The following is an 18467-nucleotide window of genomic DNA, read 5'->3' on the forward strand; positions in this document are numbered from 1 at the left end:
AAGGTTCAGTAAACCAGTGCAACGATACTCCGGTGTAAGGCTCAGTTATTGTATTTTTATTTTTTGAAGATGCAACATATATATATATATATGGCGATGGTTCTATCTAAGGCCTCAGTCAGCAAGTGGCTGCTGGAGGATGATGGCAGTTGGTGTGAAATGGGTTGCCAAAGCAACAGTCACATAAGTCAGTGCAGTGACAACAGTTTGCTAGGAAAGATGTGTGTTCCTCGACAGGTTGGCAAGTAGTTGCTGGTTTGTAGGTGAAATTGATTGGAAAGAAGTGTAGAGTGCTGCTCCGATAACCTCATTGTGATTGCTTTGGTCACTAGCAGATAGCAGCAGTCACCCACAGTTCGCATGCAAGATACCTACTTGTCTGCAAACATTTGCCAACTCCTCATTGAGCAGCTTTGAACTTGCAAAAATACAACACAAACCAGAACCTGATAACATGTGGTCACTGGCCAGTCTAGAGCGTGTGTGACTGAAGGCTTAGAGGTTTATAGTTTCTAAAGGGTTAAGAAGCACTGAAACAATCTATTATCCATGCTGTGACTCTGTTGCAGTACTAACGACTCTCCCTAATCCTCTCCTACCCCACCCTCTCACTGTGAGTTCTCCCTCTTGCTTCTGGTTGATGGGTGTGATGGGCAGGAGTGGGAGTGAAAATACTCTGACTCAGCCAGAATTCTCCTTTTGTGAAGTCAAATACGAGTTTAGGCTCCCCCCATCCCCTCCCCCATGCTCCATATACACATTCCATACACCTGCCCCATACACTAAGAGTATTCATATTTACGAGTGTTGGCTCTATAGAGTCCCTCCGCCTCCAGCCCTTCTCCCTTGTGCACTCATACAAAGAGATGATTTTTATTTTGGACCTGGCGTATTCCTGTGTCCTACTTTGTATGCATCCTCCCCTCCCCCTCTGTTTATCGCTCTCTTTCTTTCTGCCTTTCTCAGTCGACAGTCTAATAAGCCAGTAATTAACACCTGGAAAAAAAAAACGAAAAAACAGGGAATGGGGATAGGCCATAGGAGAAGAGATTACGTTGAGAAAATAAGACTCTTGTTTCCCTCCTCATTGATCACCTGCATGTAAAAGGCTGCCTGTGGGGACATGAAAGGAACGCAGATTTAGAAAAACAGATTTTTCTGTTTTTAAATCTGTCTGAGATTTTATATTGTCAGTCCAATCTGTGTTAGATATTTGTTATTTTGTGGTGGACAGACCATACAGAACACAGGGAGAAGAACTGAAGACAGTGAGTGATAGTAGCTGGCAGACAGAATAATGTTATCAAAGGCAGCACATTGCTTCGTCTATGCAGCCTGACAAAGTCTTAACATCTTAACATTAATACTTGAGTGTCACTGCCCTCTCACATTTTTAACTAGTGATGCCAAACGATGCTACAACACTAGTATTATTCATTATTATTTTTTCTATTTAAAAGATTGAGCCAATACCAAAAGAAAACTATTAGTATAAATTATGAAGATATTATGAAGAGCAAAAAAAGGTCCATTGTAAGAGAAGATGTAGCATAGATAATGGATTAAGCATTAAACACAATACTTTCACCTTTGGAGCATTAATCTCAACATTCATGCACCGTTATTGTGCTCATTTTTTTTATGTGGTGGATGGAGAGACTGGGGGGTAGAATGCACATGCATGTGTACATGTGCGTGTGCACACACAAATGGATGTGCATGCAGGCACCCTTCCAGTTTGTCTCTCAGAGAGTGCTTTTATGGGAAAAAGGGCTATATATTTCTACCTTCTACAGTTTTAAGGCCAGGGCAATACAAAGTGATGTTTTTAATCGATCGTTATGTGTAATGTAGTGGTATGGATGGCCAGAAACTTGCTTTAAATTTCATGTCCTGGGTCATCACAAAGAATTGTGGAGAAGGAGGGATTTTTAGCTATTTTGCAGCTATTACTAAATCCTAAATGTAAAAATGCAAACGAACTTCTGGGATCTCTTCTTGTGACCCGGTTTAGATGGATGCAGATGGTCTGGAGGCTAAAAGCAGCTCAAAGCAGTTCTGCTCTGTGGAGCAATTGTTCCTAGGGCAAGCCCCTCATTGCTCAATAAACTGTTATAAAGTTTCGTGCCAGAGCCCTAGTTATTCTTCCCAGTCATCTTATTAGCCTTGGGTAATAATCTGCAACTTAGTGTTTCAAAGTAATTAGCCACAAGGCTAGATTTTTTGTGAAATACTCAGTGTCTGGCCAGTTAATATACACCATAAGAGGATACAACTTACAGTTGCCATAAAACAGAGTAAGCAGACTCCCATGAATAATAATCATAGTGACACCGCATGGTACCTCACCCAAACTCTAAGCACCCACTTAACAGTTTTTTTTCTGTTACTGTATCAAAACTCTTTAGTATCAATATGTCATATGTGGCATAAGATATTACAATACACATCCTTGGAAGGAGCATGTTATGCTAATAAGGCTAATACACACAAGCAGACCTATTACTGGTAAGGTTAACATAGGTTGCAGTGAAATTAAATCTCAAGTCACCCCAGCTTGGACTCTGTTTACAAAGAGGATTAACCTTCCTTTACATGAATATTTTAGCTTCAGTGAAACTATCCAAGAGGCGCAATGTACATGCAAGATAACTGGAATAATGTGCAAATCTAAGCACCCGGAGCACATTTGCCAAATAGATATATTCCAATAAAAATGCTGTTTTTAAGAAAGTTTTTTCATGCAAGATTTTTAGATTGTTAAGGTATTTAAGACAGCACCACTTAGACTGAGTATACATAAGCATAAATTAGTGTTATAGTTTTGGGCAATAAAGTTCATAAGCCAGATATAATTAATAATACTGAAAGCTTAAAACCAGTTATCTAAAGCTCTTATCTGTAATAGCCCAAAGCTATTGGCAGTACAATGAGCACTGATTGTCTTGTCTCACAGAGTATTTCTCTGAGCTTATCCATCCAATATACATTTAAACATCCATATACTGTGGACCAGTATATTGTGCCATTATATCTGAAAATTCCTGCTATATATATATATATATATATATATACACATTTTATTTTATTTTTAATTTTCAGGCAGTCGATGATCCTTTAAACCTGACACTGCAATAAGATAATATCTAGTAAATGCTGATTAACTGCTCTCAGGGTTTTCAGTCCAAAACTCAAGTAAATAAGTCAATCCCTACTTGGACAAAAGCAAGGGGTTAGAATCTGCTCTGATCAGTGAGTCTGTTAAGAAATAAGGAAATTACAATTTCCAAATTTGTCAGTCTCATTTTATGTTCTGATATTTAAAAGCAAGTCTTAAATCTATTGCTGGCATTTCTAAAAGGGATCGGGAGGTACCTATAGATTTCTCTTCAGTTGAATATTTGATGACAAAATGTTAATGCTCTGATGTTTTTACACTTGATTGTTTCTTACTTATGCAAATATATGCTCTGCCACCATGTCCTTGAATTTTAGATTTAGCCGGAAAGCTTTCAGACACTCAGACATAAAAATAGTTTAGCTGCTGTTAATTATTTAAATTGAACAACTTGTTATTTTTGCTGTGTGTGTATATGTGTATGTGTGTGTGTGCGTGTGTGTGTACCAAAGCAAAACATAAAAGCTAAATCATAAATATGCGCTTTACTATATTACTGAGAACAGTTGCAAATATTCTCCACTTTTTTTTCTTTCTGACTACATGTCTAGAAGTATCAAGTCAACAGTTCATTCATGTGTGTTTTTAGACTTTACTTTCCTTTTTACATACAAATATGAAGCTAAACTGATTAGCTCCCCTTACTTACGGCTTCTGAAAAAGTCCTCTGTGATTATTAGCCGTGCTATCTCTGTTCTTGTCACCTTTTACCAGACGACTTGTTTATTTTGAATTGTAGTCAAACTGTTTTTTTTGAAGAAACACAAATAAGTCTTTCCACTAGTGTCGTGACTGTTGAGTGCGAAGAAGTCCTGTCACCCAGCCAAAAGTGATTAAAACAGAAAATGAGACTCGGGGTGGTGGTGGTGGGGGGGAAGCGATGCATTAAACACTGGAATAAAACGAGTGAGAGTTTGAACTTCAAGCTTATGTAATGAGTGTGAATCGCATCTCTCCTCAGTGTGTGAATAAGAAATAATGAAGCCATTTTTAGGCAAGGTAAGCTGGGAAACTGATAAAATGAGGGGAGACCAAGAAATAAGTGAGGAATGTCTTGTCCTTGTTTTTAATTATGTGATATGACAGAAATAAACTCACACGTTTTAGATGCCTTAAAGATTCTTTAGAGAAATACAATATTTTACGGGGTTTGAAAAAGGATGAAACATGAACAAGATGTTCTTCATAGCCTCAGATGAAATACTTTCTACACAAAAATGTGCAGCCCACACTGGAATACCAAATTGGCATGATAGGCAGCTGTCCCTTGACCTGCTGTGGCGATTTGATTAATTATAAATGTGTTTCGTACGAGCCACTGAAGCATAAATGAAAATGTAAAATTAAAACTGCGATAATGTAGCCTCTACATTTTCAGCTTAAGGCCTCATTTTAAATAGGGCCCTTGGGTAAATACCTTGAAAATCCTTGCTTAGTGTTTTAAGTTTTATTAATTTGTGTTACCTTTCCCTTTTCTTTTTTCTTTTTTTTTTTGCTAAACTGGCCAAATAATTATATGGAAAATAGGTTCGCCAGCTTCTGACTACCTGTCATAAATCCTACAAACAGTCTTGCTCTCAATAATTTGAGAGCTATTAGTGTGTCTGGGAGAGGGATAATCATCTGTCCCTGTCACAGTAAACACAATGTTAACAACAAGGCAATCAAACTGTGTAGACTCCTGCCTGGTGTTTAATCATGCTGCTGTGTTGCCACAGTTACTCACCATGACAATGCGGTGCTTTTTTTAATCCTTTTTTTTTTCTTCTTTTTTTCTTTTCTTTTCCTGTGACATCATCTTGCCGCCCACTGTCGGGGAAGAATAGCTTCTGTAGGCTATGGAGGCAAAATGCAAAGGGATTGCAACTAGTTAATCACTTCTACATAACCTGTAGTCATGTCAGCGAAAGTGGTGCGTTAACATTGCCTGTTCGTCTTGTTGACCCTGGCAACCAGCCGTGGCTTTACGCTGGTCATTAACAAAACTCCTTTCTTTCTCACAAACGGACAATAGCATCTGCTGTCACCTCCGATATACATGACCCTTGACAGGAGAAGAGCTCAGTAAGACAGCCTGTCAGCAGCTCTGCAGTGTGTCTGGTTTGTCTGCTTTCACTGGATGGCCAGCATGTGCCTCAGGTCCTCCCTGCCCATCCATATCTACACCAATTTAAAGCCTGGCTGCCAGCAGAATGATATTCTCATATGACATTCTTTTTCCCCTAAGGTCAGCAATCCAGAATTAAAATGTTTCATTCTTTTGACCTACTGGGGCTATTTTATAATATTGTATGGTCACACTGATTGTGTATACTCGTGTATCAAACACATAACGATAGAGCAAATGTGTGTTTATAATAAAATGTATCTACTGTTACACCACAGTAGAAGGTTCATACTGGAAGACTGATCCTCTTTTTGTTTCTTGTGTGCGTCTAATTGTATCTAGTGTGTTGTCTCTGCGGCTTTTAACAATAAAGCAACACTCTTTTCTGATGAATGATCGTGCCTGCCGAGTTTTTATTGCTTTTTGTAGATTGCATCAGCTCGAAGTAAATCACTTTTGCCAAGAAAACGTGTGATCCTAATAAAAATAGGTGAAAACATATCTTAATGTAAACAATAGTTTTGAGCTTTTTGCTGCGTGGTTGATTTTTTTTTTTCCCCACGCAGCTGTCATCACCATTCATCATTCCTAAATTATAAACAGAAAAGGTTGGGCTGAATTGATAGTGGTGCAATTATGCAATAAGACTGGAAGGGTTGGCACGAATGTCAGTGAAAGAGTGGCAAAGAAAGGAGAAAGTGAGATTTGTGTGTTACTGGACATGACGTTGAACGCAATGATGAAGATGAATCAAAGACTTAGTGTATCACTGAACATGTGGATATTATTAGATGCACATGGAAAGTTGTGAGATCTAATAAATAGTATCACACCTGTATTATTATCGGTAGCATTAGCAGCGTTAGAAAGGGAACGCTTTCTAGAGACACTGTGAAGATAGAAAAAAGCTCATGTGTTTGAGTTAAAATTAGTTTGAGCACCTCAGTTAGAGGGAGAGTGGACATAGATGTTTAGATGATTGACATTCCAGCTCCAGCGCAGTAGAATATAACCTCATGTACACACACACACACACACACACACAAACAATTTACTTACAGTTAATGTACGTTGTGGCGTGATGAACTTAAACTAGCCAGGGAGCTGGAAGCCATTTTGTTTTGAGTGGACTAGAGACATGATTAACAAACTGCTGCAATACTACAGGGCTGTAATGGCAGACGTTCTGATACTAACACATCGCGCTGCCAGAATAAAGGGCATCGGTCGATAACACCTCCTCAGAGTGTCTTTTTGGCAAGTGCTGCGGCCTGTAATGAAACCAGCAAACAGATGAAGAGAAACATGGAGCAGAAGGGTCTTACACCAACCGACCTCACCCCTGTGGTGGAAACTCCATTATTGTTATGAGTCTGGGAAAATCTGAAGGAGGCTTTGTGCTGCTGACAAAGCTGAAATAAGCGTATAAACTGGAGGCTTCTCAGCTGTCAAGGGTCTCGGTTTTGGGCCCCTGCTAATGTAATATTAATAAAAACAAAACACTGAGCCGCCTGACCCCTGAGAGCAGCCTTCGTGTCTCTCCTATAATCTTACAAATCCAGTCAGTGCACTGTAATATCTCGTGCACCTGCCTGCATCGATAGAAAACACACATGGCGATATGAACAGTTATAGTTGTGCTGCTGGGGTTATTACACACTGCTTATTTGATGACGCCATCGATGGCCAGGTGAATGAAAGGGGTGTGTGCTGGAATACATCAGGAAGATTTGGCCCTTGTGCAGTTGCTATGAGGTCTGTGGCGATATACAGCCTGCGCATGGCCACAGACATAATAAACACTGACAGCCTCCTCGCTTTCTCTCTCTGTCTCTCATTAATGGAAAAATACACAGATGTTGGCTGTTTTCCACTGCAGTATGTGTTGTGTGCCCTTTCTCATGAGAGAAATTATTAGCCAGCTGTTCATTCCCCAGCTGCATAGGCTATGGTGTGCCATGGGTGCTTAAACACACACACACACGCACGGAGATATATCAGAGAGTATATTCCTGCCCCACAGGTTACAAGCCATAGCGAGAGGCCAGGGGAGGTTCTTGACACAGTTAATTGTGTGATGTTAATCAATTAGCAGACATCTGACTGAGCTGGAGGCCAGCAGCGAACTGTCATTAGACTCCCAGAAACAGACAGGTGCATTGGTAGACAGCAAAAAAAAAAAAAAAAAAAAAAAAATGGACAGTAGCTATTGGCAAGTAAAGCTGTGTTGTAAAGCTGAGGCAACGTGTGTGTTTGTGCGTGTTCCAACATGACTGTCTTTCTATTTAGATGATCATGATCAATTCAGCCTCATTACAGGATGTTAGATGCACATTTGAAAAGTGTGTGTGTGAACATTTGTGCATTTGTGAGTCCTCGCATGTTTGGCACGCATGCTTAGCATGCATTTTAAACAGGCAGGCTAGATCATCCATATTGTCAGGGTCAGGTCTTTCTGGGCTCAGCTAACCTCAACCTTTTAACACCCAACATCTGCTTGAGTCAGCTAGCCAGCCCAGGGATGGCTCATCATCAGCTGGACGGTGGTGTTCATGTTCCGGCTAAATACTGGCAGGAGACAAGCGTTTGTGTTTGTGCATCCAAGCAAGTCCAGCTTCAGCTCTCTGAATCGCTCTGTTCCATTTTAGATCTCAGGTTGCCTTGGGCAGACATGCAGTCAAGACTGTGGTTACACAACATTAAGTATTGAAGACCTAACAGTTTGTCTAATCTATGCTTGGTGTTTCTGTCTTGACAGCATTCTTTGAGCTGCCTTCTTCATAAGCAGACAGTGTGAAATTGCTTAACTCGCACTGGTCCTACAGTACTTCTGTATGGACTGTGAATCAGTTCTTGATACTAATCACTCTTCTCAGTTCTGCATATTTTACACTACATGATAACATAAATAACGCACACAGTAAACTGTATGCTTCGTGTGTTATCTTCCTGATGCCTTGTTATACATTTCCATGCTCTCACTCTTTTTACCCTCTTCTTGTATTTTATGTCTGTCCAGGAGACTATGTGGTGCTGACTGTGTACTTTGATCTGAGCAGGAGAATGGGTTACTTTACAATCCAAACGTACATCCCATGCACACTTATTGTTGTCCTCTCCTGGGTCTCATTTTGGATCAACAAGGATGCAGTGCCTGCCAGGACATCATTAGGTAAGGAAAAAAAAACATGATGTCATTGCTGCCTCTGACTGTTTAAAGCAAAAGTATGCAAGTTCATCAGCAAAGAAAAATGAATATGAATTAAATGTTTTTGCTTTTTTTTGTTCTTTTATAGATATCTCTCCTTTGTGTAAAAATCACAAGGCTTTATCAGAATTGCTTTAATTCTTTTTTTTTTCAATCAGTCCACTTAACCCTGACACAATCTTTGCTTTAATTACTCCCCCTGGTAAAACACATCTGACTTCTGTGGTGATTAGGCAGCACACTCATATTGTAAAACAGTCTGCTCAAGCGTCCCATTTCTTGTTGTTCTTTTCATTTTGTCTTCTCTTTTCACATACGCTGTTTCCAGTCAGGGGCAACACATCTGCTTAGGAATCTAGTGCATCTTGATTAGAAGAGCCTGTCCTAGCACATATGTTTGCACGCATGCCTTAATGAGGCAGTAATTATGCAATGCAGAAAGGAAGATGCAGAGATGCCTCGTCAGCACAATAATAATGCAGGTGGCTTCCTCACAGAATGCAAAGAGGCACCCTGCCTGCATGTACCAAGGGGAGGGAAAAAAGGAGAATTTCAAGAGAATTTTTCAGGTTTTGAACTTGCCCTAATGGACAAGGTTTTCTTGTGATGGAGTAAGAAAAAATATTCTTTTGTCAGCTTTTTTTAGACCCTCGAGGCTCCAAAACCTGACCTGAAGTCCATGTGGTGTGATTATTAGTATTAGCAGGAGTAACTTTATGTAAAATAATCCCTTCTGGCCAAAAATCCCCTTTCCACCTTCCTACCATCACTGCTTTGTCTGTCATTAATCTTTCTAAAAATAGGTTGTTTTCTTGTTTTTCAGCCTCTGGAGTCCAGACGTGATTTGCAGTTGTAGTAATAACACAGTTAATTCCCTGCTAAAATTATACCAAGAGTGAAATGTCTTAATTTCCTTTTTAAAACATGATGCAGAAGGTGCGTGGAGCCTGGTGGCTAGGAAGCGGATTAATTCAGATGACATAATTCATAATCCTTCAATGCCATCCAGAAATATATCAATTCACTCACAGTACTACAGTGTTAATCTTGGCGCAGACTGATATCCTTCAGGCCACATTAAATTTAGACATAAATCATCTTCTTTATATACGAAGCGAGTCCCCTAACACGTATGGTCTATTTAAAGGGAAGAAGGCGGGCTTGTTAGTTGCTTTTTTGTTGGTGTTTGGGGATTGTGATGGTGTTGTTGGTAATCTGCTGTGTATGTGTACTTACAAACACATTTCCTCGTCATGTGCCATCACTCTGCCTCCATCTACATCATCATTAGAGCCCAACAGAGTGAGTAAAAGGGTTAGCAGATGGTGGATATAGCAATGCAGTATGTCACTGTTGTGGTCAATTGCAGTTGAAATGTCAACCAGTAAGTAGCTATGTGGATCAAGGCAACAGTAAAACAGCTGCTCGCTATTCCCACATGGCTATTCCAGTGTTAAGAGCTAACAAATCAAAAGACACTTTTTTTTAGCCTTTTATACTGATACAATATACAGTGCATAGACATCATGCATATGAAGAGAGCATTTTTAAACATATAATAGGAACTTGGGATGTGCAAATTATACATAGCAAGAATAATCGAACTTGTAATCTGTCATTATTGTTAAAACTGTTCTGATTGTTTTCCTTTTTCCTGTTATTTTATTACCAGGCATTACCACAGTGCTGACCATGACCACATTGAGTACTATTGCCAGGAAATCTCTTCCAAAAGTTTCCTATGTGACAGCCATGGACCTCTTTGTGTCTGTCTGCTTCATTTTCGTCTTCGCCGCACTTATAGAGTACGGCACACTGCACTACTTTGTCAGCAACAGAAAGCCGAGTGCCAAAAAGGACAAGAAGAAGAAGAATCCGGTGGGTGTCTTTCCAAAACTAAACTGAACTTTTCTTTTCATTTTTAATCATTAGGAGTTTCTCAACTATGGATCTTCGAATTAACAATGAGACCACAAATAACGTTTTAAGATTAAGTGTTTACTATTTCTGTGATGTGTATTTTAAATTATTAGTTAGATAAATGGTCAGATTATCACTTCACATGTTTTTTCCCCTCCCCCACTCTGTTACAGTACTGGAATAAGGTGCAAAAAAGCTCTACAGTGCTTAGAATTCCTAAGACAGTATTTTCCCAATGGCCGCCACCTCAAATTACTCAATGAGTAATGCAAGCAGGTCAAATCTTTCATAATCCTCTACACATCTGCTACAGTTGTAATTTAGATCCAGGTCACATGACAGTTGAGTTGCCTCATACTTTACAAGTCTTAAGCCCCCAAGAGATCATGCCAGCTCAGTTTAAGGACCATGATCTCTGACCTAATATTTTGGAGGATGTTTATGGTATACAGCAAAACTAGCAATTTTTCTCGAATCATTTAAAGTTGATTTGTGTAAGAGGAACAATTTTTAATTAAAAAATGTTTAAATATACCTCTGGTGCTATTTACTTTATGGCAAGACAAAGTTCCAGCCGTTTTTTGGGGGGGAAGGATAATAATTGTTTTAACAAGGCTTTTCAGTGAAAGACATTAGAGCTTAAATCAAGTACACCACCATGTGTTGATGAGAATCATTCAAATGAAAAGTGGTGAAAATTGAGGTGATCTAGCTGTAGGCTCTGTAACTAAGGTTTTGCATATAGTCAGAATGTCTTGCGTGTGAATAAAGGAATAATGAAGTGGAAGGTGTAGTGCTAGTTTGCTATTTCAGAGGGGAAGACCAAGTCAAGCAAAGAGAGGCTTTCTTTTTTTCTTCCATTTTAGTATTTCATTACTATTTGCTGTTTCAGCTACATGTGATATGACCCTTTGAAGAATTTGAAATATTCTCAGGAATTACAATTAAATAAACTACGTATAGTGACACCGACTACAAAGCTAGTGAAGTACTGTGTAATTAAAAACTTGAAGATACGATGAAGTCACAGTCGCAAGGAGTTTGTAAAGCTTGAATTAAAGTGGATGTAATGTTTTCCTAAGGCAGTGCTGGCCTAAGAAGCATGTAAAATACATGTATCCTACCATACATCTCCCCCTGTGTCCGTTCATAATATGTATGTCTCCTTGCAATATATATCCTCTCTTTCCATTTTGAGTTAAATAGTGCAGTATGTGTAATTATCACACATTTTCTTTGTGTTTCTCTTTATTTTTTATGGTTATTTTCTTAATTCTCTGTTTACATGTATTCTGTGTTTTTGTTCTGTTTTGTTTTGTCCTGTTGTGTTACTCTCTTTCAATTCCACATATTCTTTTTCTCCTGTTGGGACAAAAGCTCCTCCGGCTCTTTTCCTCAAAGGTATATTGCCTGTGTCTGACTGCATGTGTCTGCTGCATTTTGGCTCTCTGAGCCCCCAGTACCTCACTGCTTTTTTCTGTCTGTTCTAAAGCTGATACACCTCTCTATATTCCCTCTTTATCTACCTGCATTCTTACTGTACTCCTCCTCATTTACTAAATAGGTATCACAGATAGCATTAAAAAGGGCGCTCTGCAGTGCACAGTGCGGAGGCAGCCAGCCAGACATACTTGCAGTGTTTAAAATTCAAATAAGCATCCCACACATCCCATGTCAGGAAGAATGTAATATTCCAGGCTCAGTGTGGACTTAATTCTGGCTCCCTCTGTCCTGTTTCACTCTTTGTTGTTGTTGTTACCACAGCGAACTAGCAGCTGCTACAATAGCTTCCTCTTCTTTCCCTTCTTCTGCCAGTTAATCTATACCTGTGTGTTTGTTGGGCTTCTCAACCTGACGCTTCCTATAGAGTCAGCAGAGCCTTAACAGACTGAAATAGACAACCCATGCAGTGTGCTAGGTCTAAATTAAATTGGAAACCATTTAAAGGATTAACACACAGTGAGACAAACACCTAACAAGCGTCCAGGGTAGGCGAAAGCAAGCAAAGATTTAAATTTATCTTAAACCACAAACTGCTGATACTTTTCTAGACTAAATAATTTAAAGTAAGATTAGTTAGATTTCCAGGAATCTAAATGTGTTGTTAAAAATCACCACTTGCAATGTGGAAACACTACTACAAATTATCAGCTTAAGCTAGATAAGCAGTATTAATCCTGAGTGTTTCTGAATCTTTTGTCTTCTCAGAGCGGTTGTCTCCTTTCAGTCGGTTAAAGCTGCAAATGCCACTGTGTTGGTTCTTTGTTTTTATTTCTTTATATCTTTTGCTAACACCGACTCAGCATTGCCCAGCTTGACCAGGCCATGCGGCGGGATGCTGTTAATGCTCCTTCTGCTTGAGCTTCCACTGCGCTTTCTTCAGTGCAACCAATCCCCCTTTGAGAATGGAGCCATAACCTGCTCTGCTAATCCCGTCATTAACTTCACATATGGTCCGTTAAGAGGACAAAATGCTGAAACTAACCTGTGCGTCATTTTGTTGTGGTTATGTATCCTTTTCAAAGGGTCAGCAGATTTTTGCACTAGTGCTGGGCAATTTCAGTTTCAGGGAATGAACATTATTTTGAGCTGTATTTTAAGCTTGTTTATGGTTGCATGCTTACAGCAGATAATGAGGTGTATTAAACTAAAACTGCATTTATATTTTTTTTTTCTTTTGCAGTAAACATGCCTTTTCTATATACTATATTGAAAAGGAACAAAAGCAATAATGAGGCAGATGAAAACAAAAAGCATTCGCCGTTTTGAGATGGTTGTTAACTCATTAAAAGTGTTTATATTCTCACAAAACAGAATATGAATTTGTGTTGTAAACTATAATTGGAGTGTAAGTGCAGTCACTTATAGACTACACTGGCACTCCAAATATGGAGTGCAAAATTATAGATTATCGTCCCTGTTAGCTATCTATAGTCTCTCCATAATGGAGACAATATCTGAGAAATAATCTAAATCTTTAGTTTTTACAGTGGGCAGAGAGCATACGAAATTCTTGGAGTACACTTAACTAACAGACTCCTTTTAAAGCATGAGGCTGACACCCTAGTTTATCAGCAAGGTCAAGGAAACTTTTGTCAAAGGGAAGAAAAGCATTTAATCTGCCAAACAGCAAGACTTCCAATTTGTGCAAAGGTGACATGGCATTTGAAGATAAAGGCTAATGAAAATGGTCTATTTGAATACTAATTGTCTCTCTTTAGAATGACAGGACCAACAAGTGACTGATGTCACTGTCCTATTTTAGAAACCTTAACAAATGAAAGCCGTGTGCCCTGCAGTGGTGAGCACAGATTGAAAAGAGGGTTTATTTTAACCCATCTAGTTACAGAAAGAGTAGGTTGGAAAAATACTGAGCTTTGTGCTGCATAATTGCCAGCACATGCTTTCTCTTAGCTACATGATGCATCATAAGCCAGTTACAACATATCTCTTAAATGAATTTTCAGAAAAACATCCATTCTGTTCCAAAATCACTGAGTGTTAAAAAGATCTTTAAAATGTCAGAGAACAAAATATGAATAATCATCTGCTTTCGTTGACATTTTGTAGGATTATTTAATGTAATGTTTTGAATGCAGAGCATCACAATAAGAAATGGAGGGCCCATTGCCCAGCACTAGCTTTGTATAGCTGGCAAGTAAAGCAGTATGGACCACTGTACTAAAATTTAACTGATTGCTTCAGCTGCCTATTACACCCTAGCCCAAAGGTGTAATTTGCATCATGGGTTCCATGGGGATAGACCCTTTGTCATTTTAAGCCTCACTAATTACAACTACAGGTGGTAGTTATGGGTCTATTTGTATTTCTTGACGCTAAAAGGGTCCATTGGCAAGTTAAAGGTGCAAATTACATTCTGCTGACTAATGACTGAAAATGAAGAAGAAGACAGAAAATGGTAGCTCAAATGAGGTCCCCTGTTATGTCATTGAAGTCTTCATTAGAGCTTTCTCAGGTTCTGGTGGCTAATTGCGTCATTTTGTCCTGTTAAAAGCAGACACCCACGGTGGACATCCGTCCGCGCTCGGCCACTGCCATTCAGATGAATAACGCCACGCACATGCAGGAGCGAGACGAGGAGTACGGCTATGAATGTCTGGATGGAAAGGACTGCACTAGCTTCTTCTGTTGTTTCGAGGACTGTCGCTCCGGAGCCTGGCGGCACGGCAGGTTGCACATTCGCATCGCCAAGATAGACTCTTATGCACGCATCTTTTTCCCCACTGCATTTGCTCTCTTCAACCTGGTCTACTGGGTCTCCTATCTCTATCTCTAGGCGCAGGTGTGTATCCAGCCTTATCATACAGTCCATTACATTCTACATATGCTCTGCGCCAACGAGTGACTTTATGGAGGAGGGGACCCACTGAAATACCCAGAGATTTGATTATAGCATTTCTTCTATTTCTTTTGTTTTAATCCAATTAAATCTCGTTTATTTTATCAAAGAACTCTGACAGACATTGCAAATGTTGTAGCATTACATTTAACTGGTGTGAAAAGGTTTATAGATGTGTTGAGGAACTATGGATTGTGTAAGAGATCAAACAAAGTTTTGTTTCATTTTCACCACTTTATTTTTGAATTTGAAATTTGAAAGATACGTCTCAATGGGGGGTTTACCAGTTGTTTTATTAGATAAAAGATCATTTCGCAAGAACCAATTAGTAATTCAATAACAGCAGTTTGGATCACGTCAGATCAAGTATTCATCAGAAAAAGTCAATAGGTTTCAGAGGACAATTAAAAAGAAGATCAGAGTGCTTTGCAGAAATCAAAGTGATATCGATGTGTTTTTATAAATGATTATTACTAAATCAAAACAAAAAGAGTGTGACCAGTTTATGGTGAGTAATAATACATAACATCTTTTGCATTGACTGTACTTTTAATTATGTTCATACTTCTTTGTTCACTTACTAAAAAACAAAATCCGAAGCACTTTAACAGAGCTGTTAGACACTGACATGAGAATATTACTTTTTTTTTTTTCAAATTTATTTGTTTAGTGTGGTCAAAGTGTGGTGATGCTGTTTATGGACTTCTACTGTACAGACACTGTATATATTTTACTATTGCATAGTGGTTTACATTTATTGCATGCACCTTTCGGGCCAAAAAGCAACTTATTTTATGGTCTTCTACTGTTGGCTATGGAAAATAAGAAAACAAGCACTAATAATCATTCAGGATACTCTTCTTTTTTTATGAAAATTCAGAAAGTGACACAGTGAAAATGTTAAGTTGAGGAATCCCTCACGATTACAGGTGGGAGGATCATCCCAGGGCAGAAAACTGGTTTAGTCAATTACCTTGCAGCCACTGGCTTACACTTCATCCCTTTCTCCGGTTGCTGTAAAAGTGCATATTTGCAACATGACACCACGCTATTGTGTTTTTAGTTATGGAAGTTTGTCAGAGTGGTAACTGCAGCAGCATATTCAGAGCCTGAGTTTTACTTTTGAGGATACTTCAACTAATCTACAGACAGCTGTAGGGCATTGTGCAATCTTTGCAGTTAAAAGTTCATTCTCTTTGTTATTCTGCTAAGATTACAAGAAGAAAACGAGGCTTTTATTCAAGCGTAAGAACAGATGTAACCTTTTTTTTTTTTATCAAGCATTTCATTTCCTGTGTCTTTGAGAAGAATCACATTGAGAATGTAACTCATTCGTAGTGGGAAAATATATTCAAAAGGCTGAGAAGAAGTCTGGTATTGTTTCAGTATTATTATTTTTTCTTCCATTAATCAAATGTCTGAATGTATAGAGAGCAGAAAATAAATGAAACATTTCTGAACTGTAAATGCTATGTATGATACAGTACAATCCACTTTACAGATCCCTTACAGCAGGCACCAGTATGCAACTAATGGAGAGCTCACTGATTGTGTACATAAATTATGAATAAAAAACTGGTCAAGCCCTTGGGATATTTCGTAAAGGGTATATATTTTGTCATTTCAGCATTGCTATTATATCAACGTAAAGTATATCACACCTATTATATTATGGTTTTACCAACCATGTAGAATATTTGGGAGAATTGGGGTATTTATTTATTTATCCATTGCTGGCATTTATTTATTTCTTGAAAGAAAATGCATTTTATGCTCATATAGCCCCTGAAAAGAAACGCAGAGTGCTGTCATTTATATCAAAGATACATTTTTGTTTAGTGTGTCAATGGAGCTTGAGCTTATTTATCTTGTGTTTTGTTGTGATCAGTGTACACTACTCTCACAAAAGCCTGTCAATCTGTTATATTTGTTAAATTAGTGGCTTGCAGCATTACCTGTTGTGCATCTTCTGAGTAGTAGACTTTATTTAATGAAAAATATATATATAAATATACAAAAACAGTTCCCAAGCCACCAGAAGAAGAACATTTGCTTGTCTAAATGACTATTAATTGCGTTCACTTTTCCAGCCATCTCATTGGTTTGCTTTGGTCTTGACATCTGAAATAAATAAAGCATCTCCGGTTATACAAATATATGTATTTACCAGATAATGTCATATTTCTTACAGTTCTTTCCCTTTTGTATTAAATGGTTGTCCTGTTGTGTTACAAAGCTACCACCCAGTAGTCTGAATCTGTCTTCAGTGTATACATATGCTATTTCTCACATCTTTAGGGTTTCCAAGTGTGTCAGTAGCAATGTAAACTGGTCCTCATCAGTGTTTGTTTAAAGAAGTGTAATGGAGTGACTACATCTTATAAAGTGCCAAACTGACACACACTGAATAGAGAATATCTAACTTTAATATCATCATATACTACTTTGTAAAAGAAAAGACATGATAAAAGATGAGGGTTTTCTTTAAAAAAAAAATAAAAAATGCTGCCCTGCGGGATGGATTAGCAGGTGCCCTGGATTTCTTTTTTTTTTTTAGTTCAAATTTGACATGATGCAGAACCAAAAGCATCAGCTATGCTCGAATGAACATGAAACTAATAAAAACGATCAAGGTAAAATGGAAATTACTTGACTGTGTGACGTACCTTATTAATGCTGATGAGAGCGTGTGCTGAGGTTAAAAATATATATATTATGAAATATTTTTCTTTCCATAATAGATGCTTGTTGATTGATTTCTGTTGTTTGTGTGTGCTCTACAGAAAATGTAGAGATAGAAAATTGTGTGGGAGGTACTCAAGTGTGTTTATTCTCAGTAGCGTGCATGCTGAACATGTTTGAGGTTTAAAAGGGACGTTTCAAAGAATTGGGACTCGCTCATCTGCAGGTGAATCCTTAATCCTTTGCTTGCATTGACATGGACACTTAACACTGTACTTCTTTTTGATGTGATTTTATTTCTTTTGGGACCCACAAATGAGACATATATGTGAACAGCACATGTTGATATTTTCTAATGTGTGTATTTTGTCAAACTGCAGAAAAGAAAATAAGCGCTGGAATCACAGAGCCCAGTAAAAGGTATTCTAAGGCTAAACACATTTCACACAATTCTCCATACATACAGTATAATAGTTGTCTCTCATCTATGTAAATTTGGTTATTGTATAAAATGGGCACTGATCAATTCTGTTAGGATCTGCATAATAAATTATATATGTGAAGATAAAAGTCCTTTTCATAAGAAAATTGCACATAGCTGTGGAATTTTACAATAAAATGGTCGCATTTATCAGTGTGTACAGGTTCATTTATTATTATTATCATTATTATTATTATCATTAATGCTGTTCTTGTTGTTATTATTGTGGGGTGTACAGTGGTCAGTGTGTTCTCCCTGCCCCTGCTTGAATACTCTGCCTTCCTCACACAGTTTATATATTGGGGTTAATTATCCTGTAATAACAACAGAATTATTGAAGTAATCACTGAGCATCTGGATCATTCTTATCCAGTTTTTAAAAATTATTGTTACATTTCAGTCATCTCACATGGGTTTTTTCCACCAAGAATGGAGCCCTTGCTTTTGTAATTCTCTGACTGTACCAGCACTTTCAGTTACTGCCATCACCATTCACCTCTTGCAAGTATTTGGCAGTATCTTTTTCTCAGC

The 18467-nt window shown here is 38.3% G+C and overlaps 1 protein-coding gene across 4 annotated transcripts in view; it reads left to right on the forward strand.

Annotated features, from left to right (window-relative positions):
- Nucleotides 1–18086, forward strand: part of gabrg2 (gamma-aminobutyric acid type A receptor subunit gamma2) — a 44112-nt gene extending 26026 nt beyond the window's left edge. The window contains exons 7-10 of one of the 4 annotated variants that reach the window (XM_042227166.1): nucleotides 8305–8457; nucleotides 10166–10371; nucleotides 11791–11814; nucleotides 14429–18086. In XM_042227166.1, the coding sequence (XP_042083100.1) occupies nucleotides 8305–8457; nucleotides 10166–10371; nucleotides 11791–11814; nucleotides 14429–14710 (665 nt within the window). In that variant the 3' untranslated portion in view covers nucleotides 14711–18086. The remainder of the gene's footprint in view (nucleotides 1–8304; nucleotides 8458–10165; nucleotides 10372–11790; nucleotides 11815–14428) is intronic. The other 3 variants (XM_042227167.1, XM_042227168.1, XM_042227169.1) reach the window with 3 other exon arrangements.
- Nucleotides 18087–18467: the final 381 nt, after the last annotated feature.

Source organism: Haplochromis burtoni, unplaced genomic scaffold, assembly GCF_018398535.1.
Source record: "Haplochromis burtoni strain Fernald_Lab_line unplaced genomic scaffold, NCSU_Asbu1 Contig_247, whole genome shotgun sequence".
Classification (NCBI taxonomy): Eukaryota; Metazoa; Chordata; class Actinopteri; order Cichliformes; family Cichlidae; genus Haplochromis; species Haplochromis burtoni.